This window comes from Pangasianodon hypophthalmus, chromosome 23, assembly GCF_027358585.1.
Source record: "Pangasianodon hypophthalmus isolate fPanHyp1 chromosome 23, fPanHyp1.pri, whole genome shotgun sequence".
NCBI classification, from domain to species: domain Eukaryota; kingdom Metazoa; phylum Chordata; class Actinopteri; order Siluriformes; family Pangasiidae; genus Pangasianodon; species Pangasianodon hypophthalmus.
The window spans coordinates 16,305,790-16,323,142 of NC_069732.1; the positions used below are offsets into that span (position 1 = coordinate 16,305,790).

At 40.1% G+C, this 17,353-nt stretch overlaps 1 protein-coding gene across 1 annotated transcript in view; it reads right to left on the reverse strand.

Annotated features, from left to right (window-relative positions):
• Nucleotides 1–17,353, reverse strand: part of ttyh3a (tweety family member 3a) — a 63,340-nt gene that overhangs the window by 14,860 nt on the left and 31,127 nt on the right. The window contains exons 3-9 of the mRNA XM_026930190.3: nt 12,435–12,546; nt 12,037–12,257; nt 10,974–11,069; nt 7,978–8,050; nt 6,243–6,318; nt 3,285–3,340; nt 1,269–1,361 (exon numbers count right to left, since the gene is read on the reverse strand). Of these exons, the coding sequence (XP_026785991.2) occupies nt 1,269–1,361; nt 3,285–3,340; nt 6,243–6,318; nt 7,978–8,050; nt 10,974–11,069; nt 12,037–12,257; nt 12,435–12,546 (727 nt within the window). The remainder of the gene's footprint in view (nt 1–1,268; nt 1,362–3,284; nt 3,341–6,242; nt 6,319–7,977; nt 8,051–10,973; nt 11,070–12,036; nt 12,258–12,434; nt 12,547–17,353) is intronic.

Sequence of the window (17,353 nt, forward strand, 5' to 3'; positions counted from 1 at the left end):
AGGAATACTCCAGGTTTTTTTTTTTTTCCCCCGAACCTGATCTGTAGTGTCTGAGTTCAGTGTACCAATATTCAGGACAGTTTGATTTCCCAGCAAACAGAAATCAAAATTCACAGTGGAAGTCTAAGGGCAGTGAATACACACACATGAGGAATGTATGTTGCTCTTGTAGAGCTGTAATGAATTCTTCAGTCAAACATATTTGTAAATTAAGGTCTAAATCTGTGCAATTCATAGCTTATATGTATTTTAGTTTGGTTTAGTGCATGGACAGCCACCCAAGTATATAGTGTCCCATTTCAAAAAAGGAGAGGGATTAAGAGCAGTGAGGAGACAGAGCAGATCTGAGCAGCACTAACGTACCAGGAATTAATGAGGAGAGAAGAGAACACGATTCCATGCCAATTGTTTAACAAAAAATATTCACGAGTTTGGCTGCTAGTTGCTAGCTATAATGCACCGACTCGTTTTATTCCTCTTATACCGCAGCAATTTGCCAATGATTACAATTTTTATTTATCTTACTTATTCAGTGTCGTGGAACATCTGCAAAACAAGTTAGTTCTTGTTGTCACTATGTTATAGCAGATACAAACAGACACTTCCTCACCACCCTTTTTTTTTTTTTTTTTTCTCTTTTGAAGGCATAAAATGCAGCTTGTTGCAGAGAAACCGCAAAGCACAACGTCCTCTCTTCTGAAGACTCTACCATGATGGAAAACGTAAAGGAACAACTTTACCTTCAATTGTTATAAAGACCTGACACTGGAGACTCCTTCTATAAATGTTAAATAAATGTGTCCTTACAGAAACTACCCTTACCCTTCCCAGCATCACGCATATCACTCCATCACCACGTCTTCTCAATGTTGAATTCACTTTATACAGCCTTGTGGTAACTGGATATACATTAATGACGCAGAGGATAAAGGGGTGGAGGAAAAAAAAAAAAAAAAAAACACTGAATTTCCTTTTAGGCTCCTGTGCCTGGACCTGTGTGTGATCTGTTTTACCACTGGGTCAGCACTTTTCACACACAACCCCCTGTCCCCCCAGAAGCCAGCACTTCCCTTTCACACTTCCTACTTGTCAGCTGTCATGATGTTACTGAGCGTGGGGAAAAGGAGAAGAATCAGCACTAGACAATGCCATAAACACAGCACACAATCACTAGCTACAGTCACACCGCAAGACTTTCCCAGTCTGTGGGTTGTGTGTATGGTGTGTCATGTGTATGGTGTGTCATGTGTATGGTGTGTGGTACACACTTTGGTTTGGGGGTATTCTCGCACTGCAGAACGCAGGAGCTCCATCACGTCGTCCTGCATCTCCACCAGAGCCTTGTGGCTTCCAGACAGCTTCTACAACACAAGACATACACAGTCAACAAACATGTCTAGTTTCCTAAAGTCTGCTTAAAAAAAAAATCTTAGGGGTGAGGTTTATCAGGAAATAAAGATATGAAAAAGGTTGGATCTTAATGCAAGCTAATTTACAATTCTGAGCGACAGTAACTCGAGTACAACCACCACTTTCAGAAAGTTTGCACAGTAAAAAACAATAAAATGAACAGAAAAGTGTATATGTGGTGACAACTTCCAGCCAGCAAGGGAGGGTGGATTTGACACCAATCCATAAAAAGCATTCTTCAAGTGTTCTTTGGATAGTTCTTGGATTCTTAGGGTTCAGAGCAGAGCCTGTTTGGATGCTTAAACTGAACTGTTCCTCCGCCTATTTATCTGTTATTGAAATATATAACGATCAAGGGCTTCGATATCACAAAAACATCTTGGATGTAGGGTAATAAAATTAAGATTTTCCCCAAAGAGCATTCCAGTGACATATTTTCATGCAATACATTTACTCAGGGTAACCTTACACAGAGTGTATACTTAAAATTTTCCTAGATAAAGTGTTTTCAGAGGGAGTTCTTAAATCTTAGGGAACATAGCCATGCGTTTTTACTCTACTCCAGCTCCAAACCCAGCTGAGCCTAGTAATACTGTAGGACGAGGATGAGCGGGTGTGTTTGGATGTGTTCAAAACTGGAATGAAAGAAAATTGAGCACTGACTGTCGTAAATACTTTTTCAGGGATGGATATGGAATGAACAGAAGAGACAGATGGTCTCTTGTCTGCTGACTGCGCCGCATCATCACCTTTACCCACTGCTATTCCCTAGTGAGTTTGAATAATGCAGAAGGGCCCATAACATAGAGAGGGTGCTGGGTGACAGGCTTCTCAAGGTCTTTCTGTGAGAAATACAGGAGTAGAAATAATACAGTACTACAACATGTGCAGTCCATTTCAGGCTGACTGCTGAAGGAACTGTGACATCTCAAAAAATGCATTAATATTTGAAAGGCGCCTTCAAAAGGATATGATGGCAGCTTGGGCTCTTAGCAACAGTTCTATTTTTAAAATCACCATGAAAGACTGGAAAATTACATATTAGGGCCAGAAAAAAACAAGGCATCTTGTATGTGACTGTACAGTCTGTTCTATGTCGCTTCACAAAGCCTGCTGTCGCAAAAATTCGCGCCATGCCAAATCAATATGCCTCTGTAAGAGTCTTCGTTTTAACAAAAAGAAACTGCAAAAGATGAATTCAATGCTGGCGACGTTTCTTCAAGGTCCCAAACTATCAGAGCGAGGCACAGGAGCTAAAAGGAGAGCTCATCTTTATCTTCAAATGTGACACTGAAATTTGTGGCCTCAGCTGTACTCGGTAAGACTCATCCATGTAAGTGGAATCAGTCAGACACCAGCTGGACTCACTGGCTCACGGAGATCAATATACAATCTCCATATGACTATTACCCACTGTTTAAAAGCAACGAGATGTGTATTGAAATGGAAAGGGCTTGCCATTGCCCGCCGTCATTAGTTAGATGCGGTGGGATACTTTCAGAGGGATAATATATTATTCACATAAAGCTAGGGCTAAGTCTAATTAGGTTTGCCTTGCCAAAGTGCTGTCTGGTGTAGAGAGAACTGCAGAAGACCAGAGGTAATGCTGTAGAGAACTGAATAAAAGAAACGTCTCTGGAAAAAGTGCACCAATTTGGGCATGGGCTAGCACGTCTCCAGAGAAGAAGAGCGTCATAAATTCATAAATGGGTCAGAATCAGAACTGAATAAAGTTAGACACATCAGATTAATTCCATTGTACATTGCGCAAACTTCAAGCTGTATACAAAACTAAAGAAAAAGAGAGAATAAGAAATATACACATAGATACTGGGATGGAGTGAGAGAGACTGGATGATTGAAGCCATGATTACCTGTTGGAAGGGGTTGGTTTGGCCCACGTTGCACCGGAGGTAATACTGCAGGATGTCTGCGGAAGCAAGAGAGACGGAAGATCAAGGACGAGGAGAGGAGAAACAGGCCACTGAAATCAGGACATCACTTTCAAACCTTCAATAACGGCTGTTCATTCAACAGCAAAAAGTTTGTGGACACCTGACCATCACACTCATGCGCTGGCCTTTTATAAACTGTTGCCACAAACAGTCAGAAACATACAATTGTATAAGATGGATGCTGTAGCATTACAATTTCCCTTCACTGGAACTATGAGGCCCAAACCTGTTCCAGCATGACAATGCCCCTGTGCACAAAGCGAGCTCCATGAAGACATGGTGTGTGTGAAGGTTGGAGTGGAAGAACTCGAGTGTCCTGCACAGAGCCCTGACCTCAACCCCACTGAACACCTTTGGGATGAACTGGAACACCGACTGCACCCCAGACCTCCTCACCTACTCTAACATCAGCGCCTGACCTCACTAATGCTCTTGTAGCTGAATGATCACAAATCCCTACAGCCACGCTCCAACATCTAGTGGAAAGCCTTCCCAGAAGAGTGGAGCTTATTATAACAGTAAAGGGGGAATAAATCTGGAATGGGATGTTCAGAAAGCCCGTGTGTGTGATGGTCAGGTGTCCACAAACTTCTGGCCGTATAGTGTACCTGGTATTCTTGTGTTGGAACGTCAGAGGATTGTTGACCTATGGGTAAATGACCTAGTGACATAGTGCACAAATGAACTTTACAGCCTGATTCTGACATCTCAAACAGGAAGATATTCGACTGGAATACTTAAATAATACAAGGTCAGTCCCCCCTCACCACGCTGGCTAATTAGCCCATTAATAAGGAACAAAAGTTTTACTAGTTTCAGTACAGTGATCTGAGGTGCTGAAAAAAGCTATGAATGTATGCACTGATTCACTTCAAATCGGGAGATGCTGGATGCAGGTTAGCGCGCATATGTGGGAGGGAAACAGGTTTATAAAAAGCTTCCCACGCTCTATTTCTGCGCAGGAAGCGCTACATATTCACACCACCTCCTGACAAGCTCCAGCACAGACGTAATTGTGATTTTCACACACCCGCTACACTGCGCACGTTTGCGTAGACGAGTCAAATGGAGAGCGATTCGTGAGTGAGTCAGAGCTGTAGGCCTGGGTCGTGGAGGAGTGATGAAATTATTCTCTCTTTCTCTCTCACAGCCACACACACACACACACACACACACACACACGAGGGCATCCCGTTAAGCAGCAGCCAACAAATCTCCATCCAGTCCTGGTAGTGGTAGGGCTAATTCACATCTCAGAGATGGCTTCCACACACACAAACACACACTATAAACCTAATAACACTGCTGATGAGAAGAATGAACTGCTCAGTCAATTATGTCCACACATGGCAAAACACAAGAGGCTTTCATGGCTTATAACCGAGCCACAGACCCAGAGCCTCATCCATCATCTTTACATGAACTTTCGTAACTGGATGTATTATTGGGCAATCGGGAATGTCAGAGTAAAATAGACCATGAACAATAAGGGTGAGTATAAAAGGCGACCCGAGAGGAACAAGCACATCTGATATACAGTCTTCTTTGCACTGTGAGTCAATAGTCAGTCAATAGAGGTCTGCTCAAAGCTTGTTTAAAGCACAGCTGTTTCCAACTTCACCAAATGTAGAGGTCACAGGACTGGCACAAATTGGGGGCAGAATAGAGGAAGACATTGGCAGATAATGGCAGTGGTGACCTCTCAGAGGCAGTGGAGAGACTAGTGGCCTGAGAGCAGACAGGAAGGTTGTTCTATTGAGTCATTACAGCAAAGAGGAACTTCTGATTGAAACACACACCTAGTTTAGACTAAAAAGCATCTTCCAGCCTAAATTCAGACAGATACTGTAATATACTATATAACAGACGTGGCGTTACAGAGCATGCCATGGAGATGGGGAAAATTTACTTGTATTTGTATTTTGTTTATTGGTTTATGTGCAAACATGATAAGAGTATGTAAAGAGGATTGCCCAAGTTTAATTATAATCGACAAAGATAAAAACACAGGAAATACAGAAAAGCAAAGAAAGAAACAAATCATGTTTGATAATGTGATCTGTGTAATTAGGTCCCAGAGTGCAGGACACGGCTTTTAGGATGATGCTGAAGGTCTGAAGGATGAAGCATGCTGAGTGATCAGACCTGGCACTTTGGTCTCTTGTTAATGCTTCTATGATCACTTCGTATGCTGGTTTCATCCACAGCCATTAGCCAGTGTCAGGGTGCTTACTGTGGGCTATGAGGACGTCTCTGATAACGTGAAAGCTGAAAAATATTCTTTTTCTGATGTGAGAAGGGGGATGGGAGGGCAAGAATCAAAGACAGAGCAAGATCAAGAGGGTTATCGTGTGAAATAATGAATAGTGGAGATAAAAGAGATTAATTAATAGTCTTACTGCATGCTTTGACTATTGTACTGTTACTGCTGGACAGGAACTCTTATCTCTGTCCTGCACTGTCTCTACTGCCCTACTTCCTCCTGCTGATCAGTACAGACCAGCGTCTGGCACTAGACACACACACACACACACACACACACACACACACACACACACAGCATCTCTTAGCTGCCTCATGCTGATGATTTACACTCTACGGCCCCCTGTATATGTCTAATCATTTGTAGCTTGAGTAGGAGACGAATGATGAGTTAAGAGGATGATCTACCTCCTCTGAAAGCCAACAGGACACAAAAGCCTGTGTGAGCAAAAGACACGGTGAGTAAATACACCATGTGTGAACTCCATCACGAAAGTGCAAGACCGTGTTCGACTATTATTCACCCAGCAAAGCCCACAGCCAGTGACTCACCTTTTTGAGAAGGAACACACCTATGAAACAGTGAAATTTAAAAGTGAAAATGCAAAATCTCACCTTTGTTGATGACTCCGTAGCGTTCGGCCACTTCCGCGACGTATATGTCTGGTGCCACACAAAAGTCACTGGAGCTCTGGAAACAATATCAGAATGGCGGATTTATACCAAACAAAAAATGATCAAGAAAGAATCAAGAATTATTGAATCCTGTGAATTAAAACAAAGAGGACTCTTAAACCAGTAGACTCGTTCCCAACAAGGCTATGGGTTAGTGGTGATGGGAAGTCAGACTGCATGCAGATGTGTATCCGGCTAAACAGTAGAAACAACTTCAAACAAAAGGGAAAGAAATTTCAAATTCATTCAAATAAGAAGCTACGTTTTAGTTATTAACTAGAGGTTACTCTAATAAAGCCTTGTGCTTTGAGCCAAATTAGAAGCCTAGCTTTATTTCCACTGTCATTTCCACCATCATTAGCCCTTACAATGACCTACAGTCACTATAGTCGACTGCTGGGATCATCAAATAACAACCAGAGACTTCTTTGTCCCCAACCCAGATACTTTAACCCTTTCATGCACAGTGTGCAAACTTATGTATAATCAATTTAAGGATGTTTCCAGAGAAATATACAGTACTTTAAAATTACCTCCAAATCACTTGAGACCATTAATGTAATTTAAAATTGAAAATAACTGAAAAGATCTTGATTTGTGAACACTATGTTCTCAAAGGAGCGTGTCTCTGATATATATTTACAGACTTTCTACACAAATTAAATGGAAGATACAATTATTTACATCTGAAATCAGGTGCATCATGCTACAATCCTAACCTGCATACATTCTGTACATATTACTTTTTCTTTTTTGGTCAAAAATGATATTCTCTATAATTTCTATAGTCTATAAATATTTAAGGCCTTGAATTTTAACAATAATGTTTTAATCCTTGTTTTTGCTCAGGGTATTCCTACACATGGCTAATCCATCTGCTTTTTACACAATAGAGATATTTACACAAAGAGATAATTAAAAAGAGTCTGGAGGTTTTTAAATAATTTATTCATGAAAGGATTAAACTTATGTGAAATCAGTAAAAGAAAAGAATAGAAAAAATGTATCCATTGAATGCAGTCTTACCATTAAAAGGTGATATATGTATAAGTACATACAGGAGAGACTAATGATGTACCCTGTGTGTGGGTGTACACATAAACAGCCAAAAAACATCTATTGTTCGCTATTTTAGACTGAAAAACATGAGCAATGTACAGCCATTTGTTGGGGGGAAAAAAAAAGAAGTGAGAATGTAAGGGATGAGGAATTAATACTGAAAAACAATATGACAATCTCAGTCCAAAGTTTCGTTTAAAATGTGTCCAGTTTCAAAAGAGATGACCAATTTAGACTTTGTGTAAAATGCATAAATAAGAAGTATTTTTTTAAAAAAATGAATTGTACTAGTAATTGTTGTTTAAATGTACTTTTCCATCTTACTTGGGTAGGCCATATAAAGACAGCTGTACTTTTACTGGTTTAGATTCGTCTGTTTTTAGCAATGGTTTCCCCATTTGATTGAATTGGTTGAATAAAAAAATGCAATCTCAAATGCACCAATGTAGTGAACTACACAGTTATACAGTATAAGGCATGTTTTATATCAGCAGCCAGTCACGTACATGTGACGTGTACAGGCATATGAAGAAGCAAAATGGAGAGAGCTGAAACACACACACACACACACGCGCGCGCGCACAAAACTGGGTAGTGTTGCCATGGAGACACTCACCGAGGATACAGCCAGCTCCAAACCCAGCGATCCCCAGCTGATTACCAGTGCCAACACGCCCAGTAAACAGACCCTGCATAAAGACACACCGACAGAAGTAAACAACAATAATGAGTGTTCTAACTAGCATTACTGTTACATACAGTATAATCACGTTGTGCGACAGGGGCTCCGCTTCTCCCGGCGCTCCAGGAATTCCACATCAAACCTCTTATTACAGCTCGGTATGACATCTTTACATGTCTAGAGAATTTACCTCTCCAAACGCAAGATTAAGGGTAGTCTTTAATTTAGGAATGTCTTTCAAGGTCATATTTAAAAGTGAAGAACATATCACTACCAGAAACACTCATGATTCATGAAACTTTGGGAGTAATAATATAAATCGCACGGTTTGTTCCCCACTGCCTTTTAATCACTGCATCTTAAATTTTAATTTGAACAAGTTTTTTTCAAAAAGCCTTCATGCTCAGTGGGAAGCAAGTCTGATTAGTCCTGAGACATCCTCAGACTACTGTCGCTTTATAGCAGAAGCTAAATGTTAAGATGACCAAACATATAAATAAAGGGCTTGATCTACAGAGGAGATACAGATGTCGCAAACGTTTATAGCTGATGGCTGCGCAGCTTTTTTTTTTGTTTTTTTTAAAGGGCAGAAGCAGGTTAATGGGGATCAGTCATAAGCTCCTGGACTCCAAACTCGATCTGACTCGAGTTCAAAGCTTGAGAAAATGCCTTATAATCCAGAATCCACCAGTGGGTCCAGACGTACGTTCCTTACGCTTGAAACAAAATTAGTGCATAATAAAACAACGGAATACATTTGGAAAATAAATAAATATATACTGGACTATATATAAAATGAATAAAATGCACAGATAAATACAGAAATACATCAACTGAGGAAATACAAAATGACAACATATATAAGACACAAATGCACAATATAAACAATATGTACATAACTCAGTGCTTTTTAAAATATGATTTGATTTATTTCCCTATTAATTCATTTACTTATTCTTTTATTTATTTTTCATTTGGTTAGAATCTGTGCTTCACAGTGTCTAAGCTTGAGTAATAACCAGATTCTGTGAGATTAAAATATCCCTGCCTGCACTAAAAATAGAGCCTAGTAAAGAAGATTTATACAGCATTTATAGTGAAGAACTATTAAAATTATCATAACAAAAAAATATAACTGCTTCACTGGAAATATAGGTCTTTAATTTCAGACTTGAGGAGTTTTATCTGACAGATGGCTCTTTCTCGTGAAATGTGCTCGAGAGGTTTTACATCTAGTAATTAAAGCATGGGTCCTTAAACTTTTTTGTCCATTTTAAGACCTCAAAATTCTCACGTCCCATAAATAACTGCTAGCAAATGGTATCAACAGTTGGGTTTGTAGGTTTAGTCAGGTTCCTGTCTTGGATTTCATGAGTGTAAAGCCCATTTTACACCTAAAGCATTACGGACTGCGTGCATCAGGTATGAAGCTTTCATTTCTGTGTGTTTGCACTGGTTTAGTCAATATAATGTGGAAATATCTGTAAATATTATAAACAATGCATTACCACTGTATATTAGGGGTGTAATGATGCACTGAGACATCGCGATGCAAAAAATATGACGTTGTGCATCGTGGGAATGTGCGAATGTGTGCATCGTGGGAATGTGCGTTTCGTCGTGGGAATGAGCATTCTATTAATTATGGATCTAATGCAGTTGCACTGTTTGAGCATGAGAAGTCCCAATCTGTTCACCCCATAGAGTTAAAACATAATGAGCCAGTGCAAGGCCTGATAGCTCCAGATCACAATGAGCGACACGCATCATGCATAATACAATTACACAACCACGTTATAATAGTTTAAAAAAGCTCTTTATTAGCTGTTAAACGACTCCAGCCCCGTGCTGCTGCGACCTACAGCGCCAGAGAAAGAGGTTGCAAACCTCGGGCATTTTAGTCAACTTTGGAGCTCTATTTCCATTTAAAATGCTGCTACGGAGCTCATTATGCATCAGTCATTTTCCCCAGGGTCAGAAACTTTGTTTATTCAAAATTTTCAAATTTTGGGGGGAATTCATGTAGTACATTTTGTTTGCAATATTAAACCTCTGTTCATAGCAATTTTGATTTATTTGGTTTTAAAAAGTCAAAAATGCGCATTGTTTTGCATTGCTTATGATTTGGAAATAAAAGAGGAGTCTTTTCAGTCATCATTATTATTAATTCAAATTTTGTTCAAATAAATCTGAGAATCGAACTGAATCAAATTGTGAAGCCAGTATCATGAATCGAATCATGACCGGAGTCTATCGTTCCACCCTACTGTGTATGTTCACATAATATTTGTTAAGCCAATGAGTTTTTAGTTTCTATGCTCTGTAGCAGTTACAAGTTTCACTATGTTCAGACCCTTAAATATTGTTCAGACCCTTAAATATTGCCCACGTGCTCTACAGATTAAGGAAATACACTGCAAAATATAGAATACTGTACTTTGTAATGTTCGTAGCTAGAGATCATGACAGTGTAGCATGAAAATATGCTTGTTTTTATTTCAAAATAGCCGCTCTGCACGCAGCCAGTGTCCAGTGTCAAGGCTCGGATTAACATGACAGCATGATGGACATCATGTTGAATGAAGCCTAATGAAATTTGTATAATAATAATTAGTTTGAATAATTATTAAACATTACATATCTCAACTTCATATGCATTGTAAAGAACAGTTGAGAACCTCTGAGATAGTTAATGGGTAGCCCCACTAGTTATGAAGGTTAGGCTACATGATCTGATATTAACACAGTGTTACTCACACACACACGTGGCATGGCCAAGTCAAAGGAAACTGCCTATAACGATTTCTCGCTAAATCAGTGGCAGAATGTGAAGCTTAGCTAAGCTGGATTCCCAGAGCACTGTGTACAACACGACACACTCCTATTCATGAGCCCCCTCCACACACACACACACACACACACGGACTCACCCAATCAGAGTTCCTTTAGAGTTGCGAATAAGGCCGAAGAGCACCAGCAGGCAGATGAGCACATCGAACAACAGCAGACCCAGATAGCCCAGCCACCTGAAACCACAAATATATTACTAACACTCAGGCCAAAGTACTGAGCGATATGACTTCTTTAAATACATGTAATGAAATCCAATATAGAAATGTATTTTTATTGAAGCTCTAGTACTCATCTAATACTTCCAATGCACCTAGAAAATCATGTATAAACCTCTGAAAGCTATATGAGATGTGTGAATGGGTGTTTATATGAGAATAAAGTGCTTGAGTGTTAATGCTCAGATGTACAAGCAGCTCAACTTTTCCTATCTTAAGCATTTCCGGCTGCTCAGCTTCACCCAAAAGCTGCCAACAGGTACTTTCTGGCCATTTTTTATTTATTTCTTTCATTTTTTAAAAGAAATTTAAGAATTTCATTTCCATTGGAGGAGCCAGAGCTGATTTTAGTTCCAGGGTTGCAGTTCTTGGACCCTTTGTTCCTTCTTCAGGAAAAATGGGGACAGTGGTGCATGCAGAGCCAGATGTGATCTTTTTTCACTTGAATATAATCCATGTTGGGGGAAAAATGCATTTGAATAAATGAATAGCTTTGATTATCCTATCTTCCTGATGAAGAAATCTCAATCTATGGATCTGCCATGTATTTAATGTTATAAAGGTCTGTGAAGGAAATTCTATCATAAGTTGAGACAAAGCAGCGTTTCTGTTGGCGAGAAATATAAATGGTGACAATAGTCTGAAAGCTTCAGGGAGTGAGTAGAATGCTAATTTTCACTCTCTGTAAGAAAGCACTGTTCACGCTTGGCGTGACAGTCAGAATTCCTTTCAGCTTTCTTTTTTTTTTCCCTCTCGCTCTCCACTCATTTACATGCTTGCAGCTGAACACCAAACAGTCAGTAAAGACCTGTTCATTTGCAACATGAAACATTCTGATACAGACACAACCAACCACACTACACATTAAAAACAGTGTGTTTTAGACAAAAACAAGGCACACACATACCATTTTCCTGCATCTCACCTGTACCAGTCATAGAGTTCGATCCTGACAGCCAGCACCTCAAGGGAGATGTTGGGATTGCTCCAGAAAGGGATCTCCACCATCTGTTTGAGCAGTTCGTCCAGCTGGCCCTGCAGCTTCTGCACAATCGACAGGTAATCAGTGTGCTTCATGTACTGGCTCTCCAAATGCTGCAAATTCTCATCGACGGTCAGATTCAGGGAGGTGGCGCTGTCTGATACCTGTGAGCACAAAACCACAGACAGAGAAGACAGAACCTTCCATTAGGGTCTTTCACCTGAGGTTTTCAGGTAAGCTCATAATTGGGAGGTTTACATATGCGTTTAGTGTGATAATAGGTGATTATGAACAGATCAAAGCAAGCAGTATGAGAAAGGAACATGCTGCAGCAGCCTCACCAGTTTCTGTACGCCGGCAATAGTACGGTTGGCATGGCGCAGCGAGTAGGTGAGCCGGTTGACTCCATCGCAGGTCTCTCCATTCCCATAGAAACCAACGGCAATGCCAGCGCTGTAGAGAGACCGAAAAGAGAGTGGGCATGAGGAACATGATGGAAAGGTGGTGGAGGAGGAAGAGAGTATCTGAACAATGTTCTTGCACAGGAAATCTGGCAGGCCTCATGGTCAAAATCCTGACAGTTAGAGCTAGCTGTGGAGAAGATCTGCATTATTTCAACAAATCTGAACCACCGCTGAGGTTCAATGACGTGGCCTCACGACAATGAATTCATTACTTTTATAGTGATGGTCATGTAGTCCAGGTGGGTATGGGAAGCATAGACCAAGTATTCAAAGCCATAGCAAGACCAACAGTGCTCTAGACTGAGAGTAAGCACTCACATTCACAGTGAGGGGGCTGTTTACTGACCTACTCCCACAACCAAGCCATACAGACTACAGACAGAGTCTCAGACACTGATTCTAAAGGAGATTTCCTATTCTTTCACTACAAAATGTGTGCCATCTGTCTTTGCTGTTGGCACACACAAGCCTCTTTTCCTCTACAGGGCCAAACGGTTCTGAGTGCCATACCAATGACATTCCCATTTTAGATATTCACCAACTGGACTTCATTCATGGTGCCTGATGCTTCATGCAGAGTTTCTTCCACTGACTTCACTTTGGTTGGGAGAAAATGTCTGGTCAGTGTTTGAAACCAGCCCTTGCTCTAATTAAAATCCCTTATATCTCCAGCATAAATGATTACCGATCTCAAGCATGATGCGGTTGTGGTATCTGTGGTGCTGCAGTGGAAAAGAGGCAGGGGAAAAAATTAAATGGTCTTACACCTTACGTGCTGCCTCAACACCAGGTGGCAGTAGTGCACCCCCTTCCTGTGGGCACATCCTCCCATCTGAGTTCATCCCTCCCTCTTTGTAGTCGCCCAGCTCTTTTGTGTAGTACTCAATAGGCATAAGAATCAGTGTCTCTACACTGGCGGGGGGACTCCATGGAGCTCCGCCATCTGAACAAAGGCTCATTGAGCCATCAGTCAGCACTGTAGTTCTCAGCATGTGCAGCACTACTTGAGAAACATTCCATGTGCACTCCAGCTTGGTAAATGACCCTGCATGCTCTTTAAATGTCCAGCCGAGATCAGATATGAGCAATACAGATACACAGCTTTCATGCTGGTGCTTGTTGATTCCAGTAAGTACAGCAAAAAGTGAAGTGAAAGTGGGAACAAAAACCACTTGCAGCACTGTGTTTAGCTCCAGATCAATGCACTTGTCAACTGGGTGTGCTACTTTCTGACTTCCGGCCTGTGCTAATTAAGATTTATCATTTCCGACAAGGTACAGAAGATCAAAAGTGTGACATCATGCTGTTGACTCCCTGGGGCTGTGTCACATGACTCCCTGAGCAGTGGCTTGGCTAGAGTTCCCAGCATTCCTACAAGGCAATAAATCTGAGGGATAATCTGCTGGGACAGAGTTAAACAAAGAATTTAACTGCCACAAACACACACCCTACATGCGGTTATAGTTTCAAGCTTTATGAAACAAGAGGTGAACACATAATGTCCTGCGACCATCTGTACCTGCGCAAGGCAGCTTCTTTACACAGACTGCTTCCTGTTTCCATTCAAACACTTTGTTGTTTTTCCTTTTTTTTTGTACAGTAGATACAAATACACCCTTCCTTGCCTAACTAGCACCAGTTCACAATGCCTATTTGGGTAACGCAACTGAAAACATTTCAAGAAAAGTTCCAAAATGATGAGACGGCTAATGTCCTACATCAGGCCACAGATCAAACTGAAGAACTCAGTTGACTCATACATGCAAAAACAAGAACTATCACTTCATGGCCAGTTCAAAACAGGGCATCAAGAACACAGTGTGTTCTCTAATCACATTTACAAGAAAGGAACATTCCTAATTTACACTTCTATTGCCACCACTTCAACCAGAAAGATTTAAATCAACAGGGATTTCAATTTGGTCCACATGGAGTGATGGGCAAGTAGATACTCATTTCCCGCAAGACTGCTAAATGCTTTTCCTCACCCCCTGAAAGTTTAAACCTTGAATTGCTTCGTCTTAGCTCGTCTTAGTCAAAACAAAGCCCTCGTCCCTCAGCTGGAACACCGCTCACTCCATCAACCACTAAGGACTGAAAGGAAACAAGATCGCAACTTGCTTACCTTGTGTTCATTCTAGACCACTCATCTATTTATTTCCAAGATGGAGTAATTAATAAGAAATCAAGCTAAAATCAACTAAAAGAATGATATGAAGATACATTTGTGCCATAAGTGCGAAAAATTCGGCAGGTCTACATACAAAATATTAAAAAAAGGATTAAAAACAGATTTTACAAATACAAATTGTTAGAACCCTTTGTACACATTCTTGAAGGACTTGAACCTATGTAATGTCTATTGAACAACCTTTTTTTTAGAATGAGTCCTGGTCTATCCACTCACTGAATTGTGGGATTTTATCCAACAGAAAAAGAACAATGTGTACCATGAATGCTCAGCAGTAAATCTTCATTACCTCTGTTATGTTGCATAACCATAATTAACTATTAACTAACGATTCAATTCTAAGAATATTTTGAACAAAATCTGAATGAAGAAAAATCATGACTGAAATGACTCCTTTTTAATTTCTGAATCATAAACAACGCAAAACAATGTGCATTTTTGTTTGTATAAAACTAAATAAATCAAAAAATTGCTACAAACATAGATTTAATATTGTAAACAAACTGAACTACAGGTTCACTTAAAAATATCTTAAAAATAATAAATAAATGTCTAAATAAATAAAGGCCCAATCCCATTTCTACCCCTTAGCCCTTCCCCTTTGCCCTACCCCTCCGTTTCACACGTTCACGTGAAGAGGTAGGGGTGACTTGATTCTCTTTTGGTTGGAGGGGTAAGGGGAAGGGCCAGATAGCCCTTCAAACGAAGATTTTTCGGGACCACACTTCAAACGAAGGGCTATGAATTATCTCAGCGTAAACCAGCTACAGCGGCAACATGGCTGCCCGAGCGAACAAAAAAAACCCACAAATGTAAGCATTATTGACGTTAATAAATATTTTAATGAACATAAATCATTTGTTTTATGTTACATTCAATCGTGTGTTCATATTTACGGTAGTGTTAAAAGAAATGTTTGCAAAAATTCGCTAAAGTTTGCTAACGTCATATCATTACAGACTGCACAATAGTGCCACAACATATTTTTATGTCTGATCAGGGCTGTAACCCTGGGAATATTTTCACCCCTACCCCTTGACACTCTGTTTCAAGGGACAAGGGGAAGAGGTAGGCGTAGGGGTAGGGGTAGGTGAAGGGGTATAAAACAGAATTGGGATTGGGCCAAAGTGCAAAACAAAGTAAAGAAAGTGGGAAAAAGAACGACTGAAACATAATGACCTCCAAAGAAACAGAGCTCCAAAGTTGGCTAAAATGCCCCATTTCCACGGCCTTTAGTGTTGTTTGAAAACTACTAAAAGGCTCTTTTTAACCATAATAATGTGGTCATGTAACCATAACATATTATAAGTGTTTGTCGTTGCAATCTGGAGCTATCAGGCTTCACAAGTACAGATCTCTCAGGCTCTCCATGAAAAATGTGATCACCTGACCAGCGTGCTCTCTGTATATTTTAACTTTATGCACAGGGTGGGGCCCCTGGTGTTCAAATAGTGCAACTGCATTACAGCATAATTAATAGAATGCTGATTTGCATGACATGAAGCATGCATGTCTACGATGCACATCAACAAATTTTTTGCATTGCGATGCATTATATCACAATCTACAATTAACGATACACACAGTAATATAACACATGACTGATGACTCAGTACAGCCTTTCTATGCATATTAAAAAGCCAGCAGTTATGCACCACCTGCTGACTGCACCTTTTATTTTTTAATATATATATATATCTACCTCCTTCTGCATACATGAGCGCACAGATGCCCATGATTGGCTAGTGTCACGGTGATTGACAGGGGAGAGAATGTATGTGCTCCCTCTCTCCCAGACAGCATGGCCAATTTTGCTCTCTTAGACTCCCAACCATGGAAAGCTGATAAGCATAAATGTGGTTAGGGTCTTCAAGCCTAGCTTTGGATTTCCATAAGCTTCAATTATGCAGCAGCACGACTAAATAGTCGGAGGCAAGCTGCTTTTAAAATCCAACCACTCAAAAAAAAAAAAAAAAAGAAATGTCACATGGTCAAGCTATCTTTTTTCCCTGAATTTCACCACATGATCAACATAACAAAAACAAGAAACCACAATCAAAACAAGATTCTTTACACTGGAAATCAGTGTACGTATGAGTAAATGAGTAGTTTACTAACAGAGTAGCTGGTGGCTTTTAATCAGAAAGCTAGAATATAAAACACAGAGACGGACATTTTCTTTCAAAGCTAACTCGGTCATAGGAGTCTCTCAACGCACCATTTTGGCAAGTTAGTGCTCTCTATGTAGACTATAATGCATTTGAAACCCTTCCTTTCAGTTTACATAATGCATAAGGTATGAAATTCACTCAAACCTGAGTAAAAAAGTCTGAGCCAGTTTTTTTTTTTTTTTAATAAATATGAATCTAAGCTCTGCTTAGTTTTGAGTTTCATTTAATTTAATTTTCAGTCCATAGGCATAAAACTGAATCTACATTTCCACTCCTACTCACGCCCAAGTGATTTTATTCCAACAAGATTTCATTTTAAATTCATTTCGTTTTAAATTAACACAACATTATTACTCACACTTAAAGAAGCGTGTTCATTTTCAGTCATTATGTTATGCTGTCCCTCTCAAAGCCAATATTACGTCCAATTTGGT